The sequence below is a fragment of the Aspergillus ibericus genome (genome assembly GCF_003184845.1).
Source record: "Aspergillus ibericus CBS 121593 unplaced genomic scaffold BO80scaffold_55, whole genome shotgun sequence".
Taxonomy (NCBI): Eukaryota; Fungi; Ascomycota; class Eurotiomycetes; order Eurotiales; family Aspergillaceae; genus Aspergillus; species Aspergillus ibericus.
The window spans coordinates 1-15736 of record NW_020292153.1 but is presented as its reverse complement, the minus strand read 5'-3'; the positions used below and the strand labels follow the sequence as shown (position 1 = coordinate 15736).

The 15736-nt window shown below is 51.8% G+C and overlaps 6 protein-coding genes across 6 annotated transcripts; 3 read left to right on the top strand and 3 right to left on the bottom strand.

The window, feature by feature from the left end:
- Nucleotides 1-64: 64 nt before the first annotated feature.
- Nucleotides 65-1684, top strand: slu7 (mRNA splicing protein SLU7). Its single transcript, XM_025720362.1, has one exon. The coding sequence runs from the start codon at nucleotides 176-178 to the stop codon at nucleotides 1583-1585; it is 1410 nt and encodes a 469-aa protein (XP_025570864.1). The 5' UTR covers nucleotides 65-175; the 3' UTR covers nucleotides 1586-1684.
- A 307-nt stretch (nucleotides 1685-1991) lies between these two features.
- On the top strand, nucleotides 1992-3029 carry BO80DRAFT_428957 (60S ribosomal protein eL37). Its single transcript, XM_025720361.1, has 5 exons — nucleotides 1992-2013; nucleotides 2113-2130; nucleotides 2208-2270; nucleotides 2427-2498; nucleotides 2641-3029. The coding sequence occupies exons 2-5, from the start codon at nucleotides 2127-2129 to the stop codon at nucleotides 2778-2780; spliced, it is 279 nt and encodes a 92-aa protein (XP_025570863.1). The 5' UTR covers nucleotides 1992-2013; nucleotides 2113-2126; the 3' UTR covers nucleotides 2781-3029.
- A 188-nt stretch (nucleotides 3030-3217) lies between these two features.
- Nucleotides 3218-4810, bottom strand: BO80DRAFT_468465 (uncharacterized protein). Its single transcript, XM_025722935.1, has 3 exons — nucleotides 4387-4810; nucleotides 3761-4243; nucleotides 3218-3640 (listed from the first exon to the last, which is right to left on the bottom strand). Exons 1-3 carry the CDS (start codon nucleotides 4648-4650, stop codon nucleotides 3314-3316), a joined length of 1074 nt encoding a protein of 357 aa, XP_025570862.1. The 5' UTR covers nucleotides 4651-4810; the 3' UTR covers nucleotides 3218-3313.
- A 1343-nt stretch (nucleotides 4811-6153) lies between these two features.
- BO80DRAFT_458849 (putative C6 transcription factor (Gal4)) lies at nucleotides 6154-8537 on the top strand (the record flags this gene model as incomplete). The annotated part of the gene is made up of 7 exons (XM_025722307.1): nucleotides 6154-6186; nucleotides 6245-6274; nucleotides 6330-6424; nucleotides 6507-6823; nucleotides 6882-7573; nucleotides 7634-8109; nucleotides 8171-8537. 7 exons carry the CDS (start codon nucleotides 6154-6156, stop codon nucleotides 8535-8537), a joined length of 2010 nt encoding a protein of 669 aa, XP_025570861.1.
- A 102-nt stretch (nucleotides 8538-8639) lies between these two features.
- Nucleotides 8640-11178, bottom strand: BO80DRAFT_222591 (sugar porter family MFS transporter). Its single transcript, XM_025714410.1, has 12 exons — nucleotides 10992-11178; nucleotides 10795-10939; nucleotides 10601-10741; nucleotides 10479-10543; nucleotides 10374-10419; nucleotides 9872-10314; nucleotides 9718-9808; nucleotides 9604-9659; nucleotides 9302-9551; nucleotides 9153-9249; nucleotides 8964-9090; nucleotides 8640-8898 (listed from the first exon to the last, which is right to left on the bottom strand). Exons 1-12 carry the CDS (start codon nucleotides 11067-11069, stop codon nucleotides 8743-8745), a joined length of 1695 nt encoding a protein of 564 aa, XP_025570860.1. The 5' UTR covers nucleotides 11070-11178; the 3' UTR covers nucleotides 8640-8742.
- A 1291-nt stretch (nucleotides 11179-12469) lies between these two features.
- Nucleotides 12470-14664, bottom strand: BO80DRAFT_222398 (OTU family ubiquitin thioesterase). The gene is made up of 8 exons (XM_025714407.1): nucleotides 14650-14664; nucleotides 14247-14603; nucleotides 14106-14192; nucleotides 13968-14031; nucleotides 13653-13918; nucleotides 13288-13559; nucleotides 12781-13224; nucleotides 12470-12707 (listed from the first exon to the last, which is right to left on the bottom strand). The coding sequence occupies exons 2-8, from the start codon at nucleotides 14493-14495 to the stop codon at nucleotides 12629-12631; spliced, it is 1461 nt and encodes a 486-aa protein (XP_025570859.1). The 5' UTR covers nucleotides 14496-14603; nucleotides 14650-14664; the 3' UTR covers nucleotides 12470-12628.
- Nucleotides 14665-15736: the final 1072 nt, after the last annotated feature.

Sequence of the window (15736 nt, the reverse complement as noted above, 5' to 3'; positions counted from 1 at the left end):
TGCGCAATACGGAACCGTTGCCGACTCCCATCGGGGCGCCATAAGAACGCTCTAGACGCAACCACTTCCACGCAACGGGTGATCATCCCTGAAACACCTTGGTCTTCTGCGGGCGCAACGACTTCGCTTCACTCCCCTCATACTCTGCGCTGGCTGTCTCGTCAGCACCGTCACCATGTCCAAAAAGCCCGCCGATGTGGCGTCGAAAGAGCGCAACGAATACATTCCATCTTTCATCTCGAAGAAGCCGTTCTATATCGACGACGACTCTTCCGCCAATGATTACCTCGAACATCAACGTCTCCAGAAGTCGACAGCCGACCAGTCGAAATGGTACGACCGTGGAAAGCGTGCGGGCCCCGCGGCCACCAAGTACCGGAAAGGCGCCTGTGAGAACTGCGGCGCCATGACCCACAAGACGAAAGAGTGCCTAAGTCGTCCTCGAAAGCAAGGCGCTAAGTGGACGGGCAAGGATATCCAGGCAGATGAAGTTATACAAGACGTCAATTTGGGATGGGATGCCAAGAGAGATCGGTGGAACGGCTACGATCCGAGCGAATATCAACAAGTGGTGGAGGAGTACGAAGAACTGGAGAAGTTGAAACGACTCGCTAAGCAGGATAGTGAAAAGAACAATGGTGAAGCCGATGATGATGAAGATGCGCCTCAAGAGGAAGCCCGCTACGCTGAGGAGTCCGACATGGGAAGACAACAGAGCACCGCCACCCGCAACCTCCGTATCCGAGAAGACACCGCGAAGTATTTGTTGAACCTGGACCTTGATTCGGCCAAGTATGACCCTAAGACACGACGGATGGTCGACATGGGCGCCCAGGATGATCAAGCAGCCGCCCTTGTAGCTGAAGAGAACTTTGTTCGCGCTTCCGGTGACGCCGCCGAATTTGAGAAGGCGCAAAGATATGCCTGGGAGTCCCAAGAACGCGGCTCGCAGAAGATCCATTTGCAGGCAAATCCGACAGCTGGAGAGGTCATGCGCAAGAAGGAAGAGGCGGAAACTGTGGCGAAACGTGAAGCTCAACGCAAAGCTCTGCTGGAGAAGTACGGTGGCCAGGAACACCTCGACCCCACACCGTTGCGAGATACGATGGTCGTCGAGAATGAGCGGTTCGTCGAATATGACGAAACGGGTGCGGTCAAGGGCGCACCTAAGAAGGCAGCCAAGTCGAAGTACGCTGAAGATATCTTCAGTAACAACCACACATCCGTCTGGGGAAGCTGGTGGCACAACTTTGAGTGGGGATATACCTGCTGCTTTTCCACTGTTAAAAACAGTTACTGCACTGGTGAAGATGGAAAGCGCGCTTTCCAGGAAGCAGATCAATTGTTGATGCTGACTGATGCCGATGCCGGTGCTGAAGAGCCATCTGCGGAAGCGGAGGAAACCAACGCCACACCCAACGACGCTCAGACAGAGCAGCCAAAGGAGGCATCCAATGCGAAGAAGAGGACACTGATGGAAGTGCAGTCTGGAATCTCTGAGGAAGAGATTGAATCATATAAGCGAAGCCGACTTGCAGCCGACGATCCTATGGCTGCTTTCATTGGCAAAGACGACCTTGTATAAAAGCCCTATACCTAATTTTTGATACTTCAACAGTTCTACTGCATGGTCGCTTAGCACTTATGATAGATACCCATCCAAAATGCGCATACTTCAAATCGGCTTTTGTAGCTATGATGCATTAAGCTTGTTTACAATCGCTCTACTATAGATGCTCCGTATGGGTAGTTTGTAGATAGCCTTACTGCTCCCGGGCCGTGTTGCGCTAGTGGTTTAGTGGCTTAGTGTAATGGAGCTAGAAGTGGGGTCCAGCGAGATCAATGATGAGGTCATGTGACGTTCCGCCTTTCAAGGCCACGGCGAATCACGGGACCAGGGCACAAGCCCTCAAGACCACAACTCGCTAAGCGACACCACCCCAGATCCCAGCGCAACTTCGATACGCCCAGCGACGACGACAACGACAACCAGCCCTTCAACGGAATCGCCAGGTAGGTTATTTTCGCCCTCACGTGGGAGATTGCAGGATTTCTCCAGGCCCGGAATTTTTTTGTTCGTGTTCGCTGACAAGTTGTGCTTCCCTGTTCCAGTTCCTTAATTCAAGATGAGTACGTGCCAACACGATATACCACCGCCCAGTCCGATCCATCGTCGAGAACCTATGGCAGACTGACACCGATTACAGCGAAGGGTACCTCCAGCTTTGGCAAGCGCCACAACAAAACCCACACTCTCTGCAGGCGTTGTGGTCAGTATTACACTACTCCGGGATGATAAAGCGGGCGGAATATGCGGATCTCTATAAACGGGATGGAGGAAACAATAATAAAGAAACACGCCGCCGGGGAGGAAGTAGATATGGGACGACCAGATGGGCTAACAGATTGCGCTTGGGATCATTCAGGCAAACGCTCCTTCCACATCCAGAAGTCGACTTGTGCCAACTGCGGTTACCCTGCCGCTAAGACTCGCAAGTGTACGAAATTCTCTCTCTCTCCCCCGACCCCACGTTGCTTGATCGACAAACCTATCGAGCAATCGGTTGATCCCTTGACAATGAATGATACCTTGACGTGTTGAGGATATATTGGCTTACGAGTTTTTTTTTGGTTCTACAGTCAACTGGAGCGAGAAGGCCAAGCGCAGAAAGACCACCGGTACCGGCCGCATGCGCCACCTCAAGGAGGTCCACCGCCGCTTCCACAACGGCTTCCAGGTCGGCACCCCCAAGGGCGCCAAGGGCCCCGAGAGCGCCTAGATTTATTTCCGACTGTCGCGGTTTCGTTTCGTTCTCGGAGGCTGGAGCAGGGCTGGTATGACAGGGCCGGGCATTTGACGACATGAACGGGTCGCAATGCTAGGCGGAAATAAAAGACGCTTTTCCCCCGTGGAGTTGGTGGTGGGACGGTCTTTTTTTTCATCTTTGCCGTCATAGCATTTCTATTCTAGAGAAACAGAAAAATGGCATATATTGACGACAAAATGAAAAGATGGAAATCTCTCTGAGGGTTTTGTTTCAAAAAATGGGAATGCTTGCATGAAAATTCCTTGTCTTGTTTAGGGCTGGCGGATATCCCATGTCGTGACAGATGCAGTTTGAGATGTTCATCCAATGTGATCTGTCTACTTGAATGCAATCCGACTTCCGAGGCGTACGGCATTACTTCCACAGCAATCAGTGTTCTCTTCGGGACAATCGCGACAAGTCTTCTATTCATCTGGTCTATCATCTTCACATGCGCCTTAACGCCTGAACCTGACAAGGATTGATGCGTCATAGCCCCATAGTATCTACTCCCCTCGGCCAAAGACGCTAACGCCGCCGTCTCTCTGAACGAAGTATAAGACTTCCTTCTCCTCCCAATGGCTATCACCCTCCGTGCTGTCATTCTGCCCCCACGCGCCTCCTTTGCTGACCCTCAGCACACCACTGACATCCCTTGCGGCACCTGTTTCTAGGTTCCGGAGCTGCATAACCATATGCGCCCGATGAGCCGTTCCAATAGCAAAAGCAGCATGCTCGGTCTCTAGCGGGGTAGACGGTTGGTGCGCAAATGTGGATGCATTATGTATCAACGGAGAATCGGCGGAGACGGTTAGAACCGTCGCGTGAGCGTACTAGATAAAAGTAGTGACATGGTCAGCGGAGACGTTTCCCGGATTAAGTATCACAATTCAGGATGGTCGTCGGCGGCCTGGCACCCACCCCACCTGATCTGCGAGAGACTAGCAGCATACCTGTTGTAGCCCCATCACCCAATCTCCCATCTCTGTAGCGCCTATACCCTTGCTCGGACCCGTAGCAGCTAGTAGCAGATCAGGTTGGTCGAGGACCAGCAATACCTCGGGATCTTCCTGTCCATCTCCGGGTGTCGGTGTCCTCACTCCATTGATCACGGCAGCAATGTCCTTTTCCAACGCGTCTAAGGCTGCTGGCCCATTTCCTGACAAACGAAGTCGCTTAACTGGACCGATTTCTTTCGATGCTGGCGGGTTCGGAGCGGCAGCGACTGGCCGAGGGGCGGGTTGCGGCCCTCGTGCGGGAACGGGTCCCGGCTGCGACCTGAGGGGCAGTACTGTCCTAGGAGGCACGGCACCGCGTAGTGAGGATTGGTGTATGGGCGCTTGGGTAGACGCAGTGGACGGAGCGGAGAAGAGTTCGGAGAGTCCATCGACGAATGCGAATTCTTGCTTGTCTGTGAGGCGGGCAAGATCGAGGCCCTAGCCCGGTTAGTATTTGAATGCCATTGATCGGAAGACAACCAAAAGCTCCAGGGGGTAACCAAGAATAGCGCGACCTTGCAGACCCAGGAAAAAGAATATAGTGATAAACGAAGCGGCGTAAAGGAGGCTCATAAACATACCAATCTCTTGGCCTCGGTTCTCCAAAAATCCCAACCCCGCAGAAAACTCACGAGCACTACCTTTCTCTTTTTCCCATGACTGGTTTCGCTGAGACCTAGCGCAGCATCTGATACTGAAGACGTGGTCAGGGCGGCATAGAGGAACCTCAAAACTAGCCAATTTCCTGTTGCGCCGAGCACTGAAGATAAAACTGTGAGAGACGACGGCGGTAGCGACGACGCGTAGGGTGTGAGGAGGGGAGGGAGGGGCGGTTGGCTGGGCATGGCGCTGAGCACGTCGAACCTGCCGGATCGAAGGGGGCTTGGTCGAATAATACAGAGGCGCTTTTCAAGAAGAAATAGAGGAATGCGAGAACGAGAATGTAGCGGTCAATTTCAGTTGTATTTTCTGCTCTTGCAAATGACGTTGTATAAAATTGATTTTCCTGTGGAGTTTGCGATTGGTCGGCGGGGGTGGTGCCAAGGCTGACCGCCAGCGAGAGCACTCGGTCACTGGATCGCTCAAGATGGAAGGCACGATGAGAGTGAGAGTCTCGCTGGTCGCTGCTGCTGCCATGGCATCTTCACATTCGGCCAAAGGCTCTTTCTCCCGGCTTTACTCCTCATCAGTCCATATATCTCTTTCTTCACTGCTTCTGTCATGCTGGGTTGTCTCTAGTCGAACTCTGATCAGGTCAAGAGTGTAACTACTATATATTTCAGAGCGCCCCCAGCGATAAGGTAGGTCAACCGCCCCCTCTGCATGCTGCTGATAACCCCGCTGAGAGGTTTTGTACTAGCCCTTTAAACAACATGATCATCTTACTAATTTGCTCGTACTACTAGTTAACTAGTATGTTTGCCTGTCGGATAGATTAAATCTAGAGGCCCCTCACCGAAGCCCCTCACAAGCAGGGTGTCCATGCGAGAGATAAAGATGAAATACGATGTCCCCATCCCGCATCAGGAGATACTACTAGGACTGATGGTATTATCACGTTCTCATGCCATTCACGCTACATTAGCTCACGTCACCTGTGCCGATCACTGAGGCATTTATGCGAATTGCTGGACGTCTTGCTTTCTTCTCAGGCTATGGTATGTCGTATTATTATTTTGATGATCCTGGTCTCAGAACAGGGGACCGATACTTTCCTGCCTAAGGGTGCGATGCCGTTGATTCCTGAAATTCGAGGAGGAAATTTTCGGCCCGTCACCTGACTGCGCTCCCCCACACGAGCCAAAAGTCCATCAGCAATCATCGTCGCTCTCGCTGGCCGTGCATCCATCCAGGTCTCGTCCTCTTCTCGTCAGCTTATGGGTTTGGAGGGTCGGAACCGTCCCTGATAACTTATCGTCCGGCTCCAAAAGCGTTGGGCCCTTGACTGCTTCCGTGCCGATCGTGAGTTGGCCCCATCCATGTCCCTCGCTCCAAGCGCGCGTTCTCAGGCACCTCGCTTTCTGTCCAATACCCCACCGGTACTGGAACCAACTTAGAGCTACCGGCTTCTGAGACTTCCTGTACATTCCTCGATCATCCTAGGCTGGGCCTTATGACTACCCGGACTTCCCTCTTGTTATCATCTTTCGGCCCGTAGGAAATGGGTCTACAATGTATCCATATTCTTCATACTTCATCCGGCTTATCCTGCGGCGCAGCACAATATCTATTATTCAGAACACAAGTAGTTGACGGCTAACAAGCTCTCCGCAGATGACATCAGTTTGGTGTACATTCCAGCGCGCACGAGATCTGGGGTACATGAAACTTGAGTTTCTGCCATAAACATGGCCAGTACTCGTGATTCCCACTCCTATGCTGTGAGTCCCCGATGTAAAAGCGGAGAAGCAACCCATCAAACTAAGTATGCGCACGCAGTGTGATGAGTGCCGTCTGCGGAAGTCTAAGGTAAGCTGCTCTCAAGCAGTCAACTTAGGCATTATGTAGCTAAACCTTATCCCAGTGCTCAAAGGAGAAGCCGATATGCGCACAATGCAAACAACTCAATAAAGAATGCAATTACAGCCCGAAGGTCACCAGAAGTCCTCTGACACGGCAGTGAGTACCTCTATGAATTTGATCTACGCGCCCTTAAACTCCCATTGCCCATGGCATTAACGACCTGCTAATACTTACCCAGGCATCTGACTTATGTGGAGGACCGCTTGCAGGCGTTTGAAACGGCCTTAACAAGATTATTCCCGGGAGGCGACTTGGATGCTACCGTTCGCTCTCTCTTGCACGATCAGGAGGGACCAAAGCCCGGTTCCTCGTCCAAGTCTTCATCCAGGCATTCCACCCCAGCCAAAGCTGAGCCGGACCGGGCTGAACCAGCCCCGGAAGCGCTGCCGCAGCAGGCCGATGGATTTGACTGGGTCGAGAACAAGATTACAGTTGGCGACCTGACTGATGGCATGGCAGCTTTGTCTATCAAGCCTGAAGGAACCGGGTACTTCGGTTAGTGTAACCGGCTGCTTCGGAATATATCCTGAAAGGTACTAATGTTCTAATTTAGGCGCGTCCTCAAGTGTTGTGCCGCTTCGAGCGTTACTTAAGCATGGGTTTGACCTCAACATTCCTTCTAGGTCGACAAAGTCGAGTTATGGGGTGGAAAGAGTACCTCTGAAGGCCCAGCTACTCAGTACTGCGCCTTCCGGTCTCATTGAGCAAGCTTTTATGGATGCCTTCTTTCTGAATTATCATACCAGCTACCCTTTCATCCACGAGGGTACATTTCGGGCGCAATTCCACGAGCAAATCCCACGACCACACGGTCAAGCATGGCAGATCCTATTGAACACCATATTAGCCCTAGGCGCATGGAGCATCGGCGACGATAACTCAGACCTGGATATTACTTTCTACCAAGAGGCGAGAAGCCATTTGCAGCAGGTGTCCGTGTTCGAAACCGGAAACCTTACTCTTGTTCAGGCATTGCTACTTTTGAGTAACTATGCGCAGAAACGAAACAAACCCAATACCGGCTGGAACTTTCTCGGGTTGGCGGTTAGGATGGCTATGAGCTTGGGCCTCCATAAAGAGTTCCCTGGTTGGAAGATAAGCCTTCTTCAGCGTGAGGTCAGGAGACGTCTGTGGTGGGGTGTCTATATATTCGATAGTGGTGCGGCTAAAACTTTCGGCCGGCCAATTCTTTTGCCTGAAGATAGTGTCATGGATGCGAAGCATGTTCTCAATATTCATGACGAGGTAAGTCTGGGATCTCATACATATTAGTCCTCTGAGGATGCTAAATGATTCATCCCGCAGGCTCTGACGTCCATCACAACTACTCTACCTCCCGAAGTCAACGAGCCAACCCTCTATTCAGGGTTGATCGCACAGGCCAGGTTTCATCTACTCACCAACAGTGTCTACCAGCGTCTCATCTCGGGCCCGAGTTTGACACCCGAAGAAACTCTAGGCCTCCAAAAGCCAATGGATGAATGGTACAACGGCCTTCCCGATTACTTCAAGCAACCACCTACGCCCGTGTCAGACGCGTTTGCTCTTGTCCGCAATCGTTTGATGTGGCGCGACTGGAACCTGCGAATTCTTTTATACCGACCCATTCTTCTTCGCTGGGCCTCGCGCCGGTGGACACCAAACTCAGCTCCTGAACCCGAGGATCCTCTCGAAGCAGATTGTAGAATGCTTTGTCTTCGAAATGCACGATTATCAATAGCATCAATCGCGGACTTCGTGAACAACCACGTCTGCACAAGAATAGGCGCATGGTACATGTTGTATGTTTGTCCCAGGACCGCCGTCATTTATTCCGGTCCTTACCGCTAATTCCTTCTCTAGATATTTCCTGTTCCAGGCCGGTCTAATTCCAATCATCCTGCTTATGACCGATCCAACAAGTACAGAGGCCCCCAGCTGGCTGCAGGAGATTGAAGCCACCAAGAAGCTCCTCGTACACCCGTCGCTTAGCAACAACCGTCTTGCGACCCGTTGTCTGGAAGTTGTCAACCGACTCTGTTCGCCTGCATATACAAGCGCCGCTACCGATAGAACTGCGGGACCGCCCATGTTGATGCCGTTTGCCGATCAGCTTTTCAATGACCCGGCATTTGGTAGCTTGTTTCCAGATGTGGACCAAGAGCTGAACCTGAGTGGCATGGATTTCTCCGAATGGGTGAACTTTACACCGCAGCACGATTTTGTTTGATCGTCGGGATTACCAAGTGATGATAGTCTCGGGTTTAAAGATGGTCTGGAACCACACGCGAATGTAGCGAAACTCAAAAGTAGAGAAGGGCATATCGACTTGAGTCAATTGCCTCGAAGAATCTGCCTTATATGTTGATACAAGATGGGGCTCCTCGTCAGAATTATCAGCGATAAGTTGCAAGAGGTCGACACCAGTTGGAACCTCAAGCGATATTTTCTTCCTCCTGTGCGGAAGGCTTCAGGAAATCCGGGTCGGTGAAATGGCCGGTGCCGCGGAGCTGAGCCTCAATCTGGACGATACGCTGTTTCTCCTCATGGGCAGTCGTATCTCCAAAGATGAGATCCATATCTTCCAAAGTCTAGGCAACAAGGAAGTCGTGTTAGCGAGGTGTATATGAATTGCACAAAGACAGACAGAACAAACCTTTCCACGAGTTTCTGGAATGAAGAAGAAAGTGAACGCAAATGCCAGGAGACAGAACGCTGCGAAAAAGATATAGGTCCCCCAGGTGATGGAATCGAGCATATCCGGGGTCACGAGGCCGATGATGCTAGAAGAAAATGTCTTCAATGAGTCACAATTTCATGGGAAATATCAAGGGACGAAACCTACAAATTGCACATCCAAGTAGCGGAAGTTGTGATTGACATGGCTTTAGAACGAATGGATAAATTGAAGATTTCCGATGGCAGGACCCATCCAATTGGAGCTATGATTGCGTCAGCAGGATTCTTCTTCCTTTCAGAAGTAGGGAAACAAACCAAAAGAGTACGAGAAGTTGATGTCGTAGATGTAGATGAACGCGATTCCCGCCCACCCCGCAGATCGATGGTCGATCAGGTTCGACCCGTAGGCCCCGATAATGCCACCCACAATGACCAGCGAAACACAAGTCCCCGCGGCACCGGACATGAGCAAGGCTCTTCGACCAACCTTGTCAATCAGCAAGAGGGCTGGGAGTGTGCTAAGACAATTTACGATCCCATAGACGCCAGTAGCGAGAAGCGAAGTCTATAAGATAGTCAGTCACTGCATCGAAGCCATGAGACGCATAAAGCCTTACAGTATTCCCGTCGAGTCCAAGCTGAGCGAATATCGTCGGAGCGTAGTAGATCAGAGCTACGTTTGTTAGTCAGTCAGTCAATTCATCGTATACCACAAAGACCGAAAGCCATACCATTACAGCCCATAAACTGCTGGAAGAACATAATGCAGCAACCGATCGCCAGACGCTTGAAACGTGCCCACGTAGTGACAAGTGAGACATACTGGGAGATGTAAGTCGGGGCTTAGGGTAACTGATTGGATGGAGGCCGTGGAAAGAGACGAACCTGAGCAACATGCAACCGCACACCAGACAGATTCGGGAATCGTTCCCTTGCGAAGCTATTTTCTAACATGATGGATGCTTTGATCTCGAGATACTCGTTTGTTAGGACGGGGTTGTTTCGATCCTGTCGACGGAGTCTTGACAGCGCTTGGAGAGCTTCGTCGTCTCGCTCTTTCATTAGAAGCCAGCGGGGCGAATCGGGGAAGAATAGCATGCCCAGGCCTAGGATCAGAGCTGGGATGATCTGGAGGGATAGTGGTAGTCGCCAGGAGACTTCGGATTGGCCGGTGCATCCGCCGCGAGGGACGTCAGTGTAGGGATCGAATGTTGGGGAGGATGCTGTGCCGCCGCTGTAGGGGATGTTGGGGGCACAGCGGGTGCCTCCGATGTAGTTGGTGCCGTAGTCGATCCAGTAGCTGACGAGGATGCCGATGGTGACGGAGACTAAAAGTAGATGGGTTAGTGGGTGTGGTTGTGGGGTTGGGGTGAGATGGAGTGCTCACGTTGCTGAAGGACAACGAGTCCACCGCGGATCTGAGGGAGGGAGACCTATCGACTTGATGGTGAGTTTAATCGATCAATGACTTCCGTCTCTGAGGAATCCAAACCTCGGAGATGTGCAGAGGCACCACCATGGTCAATTGGCCAATGGCTATGCCTGCCACTGCACGTCCTGGAGAAGAGTATAAGCTTCGGACAGGTATGCGAGTAGTGAAGGTGGGAAACGCACCTGCAAAGAGCATTGGAATGTTGACGGCACCACATTGGATGGCTGATCCTATGACGAATATAATGACAGCGACGTTGATGGATAACTTGCGACCCAGTCGGTCCACGATAGGGCCATTGATGATAGAGCCGAACCAAGCAGCTACAGAGTCAGAGCCCATGTCTTGTTCAGATGGTAGACAAGGATTGACATACAGATCAGCAGTGTAGACACGAACCACCCCTTGAAGCCACTGTCCGAGAACACTCGAGGAAATCGGGCCCCGAATGATTGCATTGTGATCACACCAGAGATCACACCCTGATCGTATCCAAATAGCAAGCCACCTAAGGTGGAAAACTAGAAGTCGACTTAGAGCATTGTCTGACGCTTCATGTTCCTGGAGACTCACTGATGCAACGCCCAAAAGGTAGGGATTCTGGCACATCATGGCGAATCCGCCGTGGGAATGATCAGAACTGGAATCCATAGCTGTATGCTCCTTCAGTGTATGCTTCTGAAGCACGAGACGAATTGACTGTTGGCATGGGACGACGTCTCCTTAAATACGTTACTCGTTTCCAGCTTGCTGTCCCTTGTGAATAGCACCTCATTTGTGCCCAGCCTCGGTGAGTTGCGACTTCAAGGGAACTTCATGGTACTATCCGGAGCGGAGTACTCCGTCCACTGGATATGAACCCGTCATCTCATGAGATATACGCCACTTAGCTCTGCCGTCCTAAGGCATCACCTGTGCGACCGCCGTGAGAGAGGTGACGCTTCAAAAGAGTATGGAGGTAAACGGAAGGGTGTGCTCCGTCCAATGAGCGTCAGGGCGACACCACGAAGGTTGATGCGGGGAAATGGAATGGTCGTGCCGGACTGGGGTCGATGGAGCGGAGTTGCTCCGTCGACCCGAGCCATGACCAAGTCCGGCCGGAAAATGCTGCAGGAATCGATGAGGTGCTTCAGGATGGGATCAGATGACCCGGGGCCATCATGTGATGGTCACCCTCTGGCTTCAGTTGTTTCTCGCTTGTCAGGCAGTCACAGCGCGACACCGTCCCTCAATGCACAAGGACACCAATCAATGACCGTTGGATGTGACTGGGGTTCTGAGAACAGAAACACCACGGGGGCCTGTGGATCTACTGATTAAGCAACCTAGACCGAACCAAAAGACTTGCAACTCACGGCTGACCCATGGGCCTTTTCAGCTCCAACTCGGTCCGCATACATCCCAAGATCCTTGAGGTTCCTAGACACGCTGGTCTATAAACTCGCGTACTTGCTACTTGAAGGGGGATTGTCTGATCAGGAAGCTTGAGAGTAGGGATGGCAGTGGTCCATGGGGCGGCAATGATATGTCAAATGATGTTGAAAGGCAGGTGTTTTGTCATTGCATGCCGCCTGTCTTTATTTTGACGATGATAACGATGATGCAACCGTCGCAGATAGGATGCTTATCGGCCAAGTGCTTGATCAGCCACTATGCAAGGGATCCCTGCAGAGAACGAGCCCGGCCTTCGACATGAGATGTAGAACCTGTCATCGTTGGTGTCAGGGCCGGTTCATCCCGACTGACTTGCTGGACCCCGCTTGATTCACAAGGCACTTTCCCACTGCGCGTAACAAGCTTGACAGCCTGGCCAGGCCACGCTTCTTTCGGTCACCGCATCTCATGCAGGGCATCTCGCAGTCCAGTTTGAAAGCCGGAGGGCGGTCTGACATTAAGTCTTACAATTTGCAACTAAGGTTGAAGGTACCACGCCCACCCCAATGCGACGCACAGCACAGACGCTAAAAAACAGACAGGCGATTGGAGCGATTTGAAATACCATCAAAGAAACCACCACCTCGCCAATGCCATACTGGTAAGAACACACGCTTCTTCGCCAAGTCACGCGCTAGGACAATAGCCTCCGTCCCCATTTCCCGAAACCAGACTTGCATATCCGATTGAAAGAGCGTAACACATGTTCAGGCATTATAGATCATGAAAAGGTTCAAATTGAAACTACTGCTCACATGGCCCGACATAAAGACCGTTCAACGGCGAGAATCGCTGGGCTCCCAGTGGATGGGTTCGAAATCCTGATTCTGGAAATGGGCTTGGTTATAGGGGGAACTAATGCAAAGATTAGACTCCATCTTCGATACGGCTATAAGACAGCCATGAGTGCCGAGGTGGGGGTTCTTACTTTTTGAATGGCGTCGTGACCGGAAGAGAGTGGCTGAGATTGGGTTTCATCACCAGCGGATTCAACCGGATTTGCGGCCCATCCGTAGACCGAGGTGGCAGTGAGCTCATGGGGGGTGGTGGCGCCGACATTCGCAATGGTGGCGGTGGCGGCGATGCGATCGACATTGGAGGTGGTGAGGCGTGCACGGGGGATTGATACACTTCCTGGGGCGGTGATACTCGATATGGACTAGGAGGAGCTGCCGGCATCGGAGAAGGGGCCATGCCAAAAGTAGGGTCCATCATCAAATTGGGGATCGTCATCAGACTGGAATTCATATCGAACGCGAGGGCACCTTGTTGATCCCAGGGGGAGTAGTCAGAAGTCATTGCGTATTGGTAATTGACCACGGGTTCCATATTCACAGTAGGTTCGGCCGGGTAGAGAAGATCATAATGGCCCCTAGGGCGAGTTAGCAGGGCCCATGACGCCCAGTCAAGCCTGGACATGGGAAAGGAGACTCACGGGCGGTAGAGTAGGCAGATCGTCCCAGCAATCGGCCGTGCCGGGGTCAGGACATGAGGAGTGACCGCTTCACCTTCGCTGCGGTCGAGGTACATGATCTCAACGGCAAATCCAGAATCTTCGATCACACCATCCACCAATGCTTGGAGCCCGACTTCGTCGATCTCCGTTCTGACGGTGTCTATTCGCGCCGCACAGTATTGCTCTATGGGCATTGACAGAAACGCTTGGTATCGATGCGGATTAAGTTTCATCCACGCACTCGTCAGCAGCTGCAGTAGATTGCGGGTCAAGGTCAGTCGCAGAGCCTCACACAAATCCGACGGGCGGAAAGAACAACAAACAAAGTGTCAAGGATTACTGACTCTGAAATGTGTGAGGATAGCATCTGCGTTGTACTCGCTATTGAATGCGTTGACGAGGAACGAGTCATCCCGGATGCCACTCTGGATGGCCTGGGATATCTGGTTGAAGACATCCTCTGTTGCGTCGACGAAAATCTCATACAGGTGTTCTTGTTGGCCCGTCTGGTCGAGAAGTACATTCAGGGATCTTATCCGGTTCAATTCATGATGCACTTGGAGCGAATTCTGAAGATTGAAAAGATTCTCGAAGTACCCGAACGCAACCGCTACACAGAGTCAGTAAACAGCCATCGCTAGAAGTCTATGAGTGATTACCTCTCCAACCACAGTTCCCATCACCTCTCATAGTTCGTGTCAGAGGGTGTGTTATAGCAAGTGCCTGTTGGGGTGCCGTCAGCTTCTTCAGTTCTTTTTGCCAGGTAGTGAAGGAAAGGGAAGGATATGCCAACATACACTGGTTTTGGTGGCAAATGCTGGGTCCGCATTTGCATACTCCATCGCAATTGCACTACTGGGTTGCTTTGCTGATACCGCGGGTCCCTTCAAGAATACTTGTGAGCCGGAACGTCTCAGAAACTATGGTGAAAAGCTAACCTGGACGTCGGCCTGAAACTCGTTGGAGAGTTTCTGGAACCTCTCCATTTCCGCGGTCGATAAGGTGTTCATATTGAAGTAGATGCTGTTGCTTGGATGGTAGAGGGTGTTGGAGAGGTGAGCGAACCCGTGGCCAAAGAAAGCGGACGAGTGAGGATGCTGAGGATAGAGGCCGGAAGTTGAATCCTGTCCGGTGGAAAAGTGGTTGATAGGATCGAAATGATTCCAGGGAATATCCGTCAGGGACATCGCATAGAAAGGCGGACGGAATAAGGCTTCAAGCGCGGTAGTTTAAGTACTCAGAGGTAGCCGGATACCTTTTCCTTAGCAGGGAAACGGGAGGTCAACGTCAAGTCCCTTCATTCACTTAGCAGGGAACATGGCCAAAGCGCGTGATACACACAAGACAAACAAGCATCGCTTGGAGCAATGTCCTTGCCTGACACCGCAGTGACCAGCCGGCTGGTGCTTTTTCACTGATGTAACCGACCTACTGTGGGAGGTGCTTAGCATATCTTATCAAGCTGCAGCCATGAAGATGCCCGCGCAGAGACAGAATCGACCAATCGCGAACAAAGAAGCAAGTGATCCACCGGGTTTTTGGGGAGGTGGTGGCAGGGGCGATCAAAGTCGGTGGCGAGCCGCTAAAGCACCACCGTGGAATACGGGACTGATATTGTGAAAGCAGCACAGATGACCTCCAAGTCCGAGGTACAAGGAGAGACATGGACGGCCAAGAAGAGGAGGGAGGGGCGAACAGCAGATGGGGAAAGTAGAGTTAGAGACGGCCGAGCAGGCAGACGGCGAGTACGCAATCATGCACATCGTAGCAATGGGAGCATACGGCCTTATTCGGCACAGTGCCAGGCCACAGCTTCCTCAGTTGATCAACATTCCGTTACAAGACGAACGCCAGATGGGCGGTGGTGGAAAAGATTTCCACATGGTTGACATGCCAGCACTCACATGCCTCACGTCTGAGCTGCACTGGAGGTAACCAATGTTACTCCATAGTGGATTTGTGCAAGTGCTCGCTCTGCAAGGTGCCCGGGCCCGTCGGCGGGATTGAATAAAGAAATTATAGTTGGCGAGAGAGAACAGAACGCAATGACCACTTCGAAAAAAGAAAAAAAGAGAATAAAGGAATAAGAAAACAGCAAGAAAGGCGATCGAGCAACCAGAGGGGAATAACAGGAGGATGGCAAAATACAAGGCGGGATGCAATGGTATAATAACAGCAAGTCCAAGTGATGTCAAAGCTCAAGGAAGGAAACGTGTGGTTGGACCTACTGGAGTCTGCAACAAAGCTCACTCTATGGCCGAAGTGCATACGTGCCAGTCACACGTGCCGTGGCATCAAGACCGAGATGCGTCGGAGGAAATAGAAGGCCAAGCGCACGGAAGGGTGTATACTAGGGCCCGAAGTGGCAATAAGAATCAACCACAACTCGGTTCGGAGTTGAGTTGAGTAGATTGGAGAAGGGGGGGGG

Excerpts from the sequence above, each read along its gene's own strand:
- slu7 (XM_025720362.1), top strand. The coding sequence starts at position 176 with ATGTCCAAAAAGCCCGCCGATGTGGCGTCGAAAGAGCGCAACGAATAC.
- BO80DRAFT_428957 (XM_025720361.1), top strand. Across the intron at positions 2,271-2,426 it reads CACTCTCTGCAGGCGTTGTG|GCAAACGCTCCTTCCACATC; the intron begins GTCAGTATTACA and ends GGGATCATTCAG. Across the intron at positions 2,499-2,640 it reads TGCCGCTAAGACTCGCAAGT|TCAACTGGAGCGAGAAGGCC; the intron begins GTACGAAATTCT and ends TTGGTTCTACAG.
- BO80DRAFT_468465 (XM_025722935.1), bottom strand. The coding sequence starts at position 4,650 with ATGCCCAGCCAACCGCCCCTCCCTCCCCTCCTCACACCCTACGCGTCG. Across the intron at positions 4,244-4,386 it reads GAACCGAGGCCAAGAGATTG|GGCCTCGATCTTGCCCGCCT; the intron begins GTATGTTTATGA and ends TAACCGGGCTAG. Across the intron at positions 3,641-3,760 it reads GGGTGATGGGGCTACAACAG|TACGCTCACGCGACGGTTCT; the intron begins GTATGCTGCTAG and ends ACTTTTATCTAG.
- BO80DRAFT_222591 (XM_025714410.1), bottom strand. The coding sequence starts at position 11,069 with ATGGATTCCAGTTCTGATCATTCCCACGGCGGATTCGCCATGATGTGC. Across the intron at positions 10,940-10,991 it reads ACCTTTTGGGCGTTGCATCA|TTTTCCACCTTAGGTGGCTT; the intron begins GTGAGTCTCCAG and ends GTCGACTTCTAG. Across the intron at positions 10,742-10,794 it reads CGTGTCTACACTGCTGATCT|CTGCTTGGTTCGGCTCTATC; the intron begins GTATGTCAATCC and ends CTGACTCTGTAG.
- BO80DRAFT_222398 (XM_025714407.1), bottom strand. The coding sequence starts at position 14,495 with ATGTCCCTGACGGATATTCCCTGGAATCATTTCGATCCTATCAACCAC. Across the intron at positions 14,032-14,105 it reads CATTTGCCACCAAAACCAGT|GCACTTGCTATAACACACCC; the intron begins GTATGTTGGCAT and ends GCACCCCAACAG. Across the intron at positions 12,708-12,780 it reads GTCACGACGCCATTCAAAAA|TTCCCCCTATAACCAAGCCC; the intron begins GTAAGAACCCCC and ends TCTTTGCATTAG.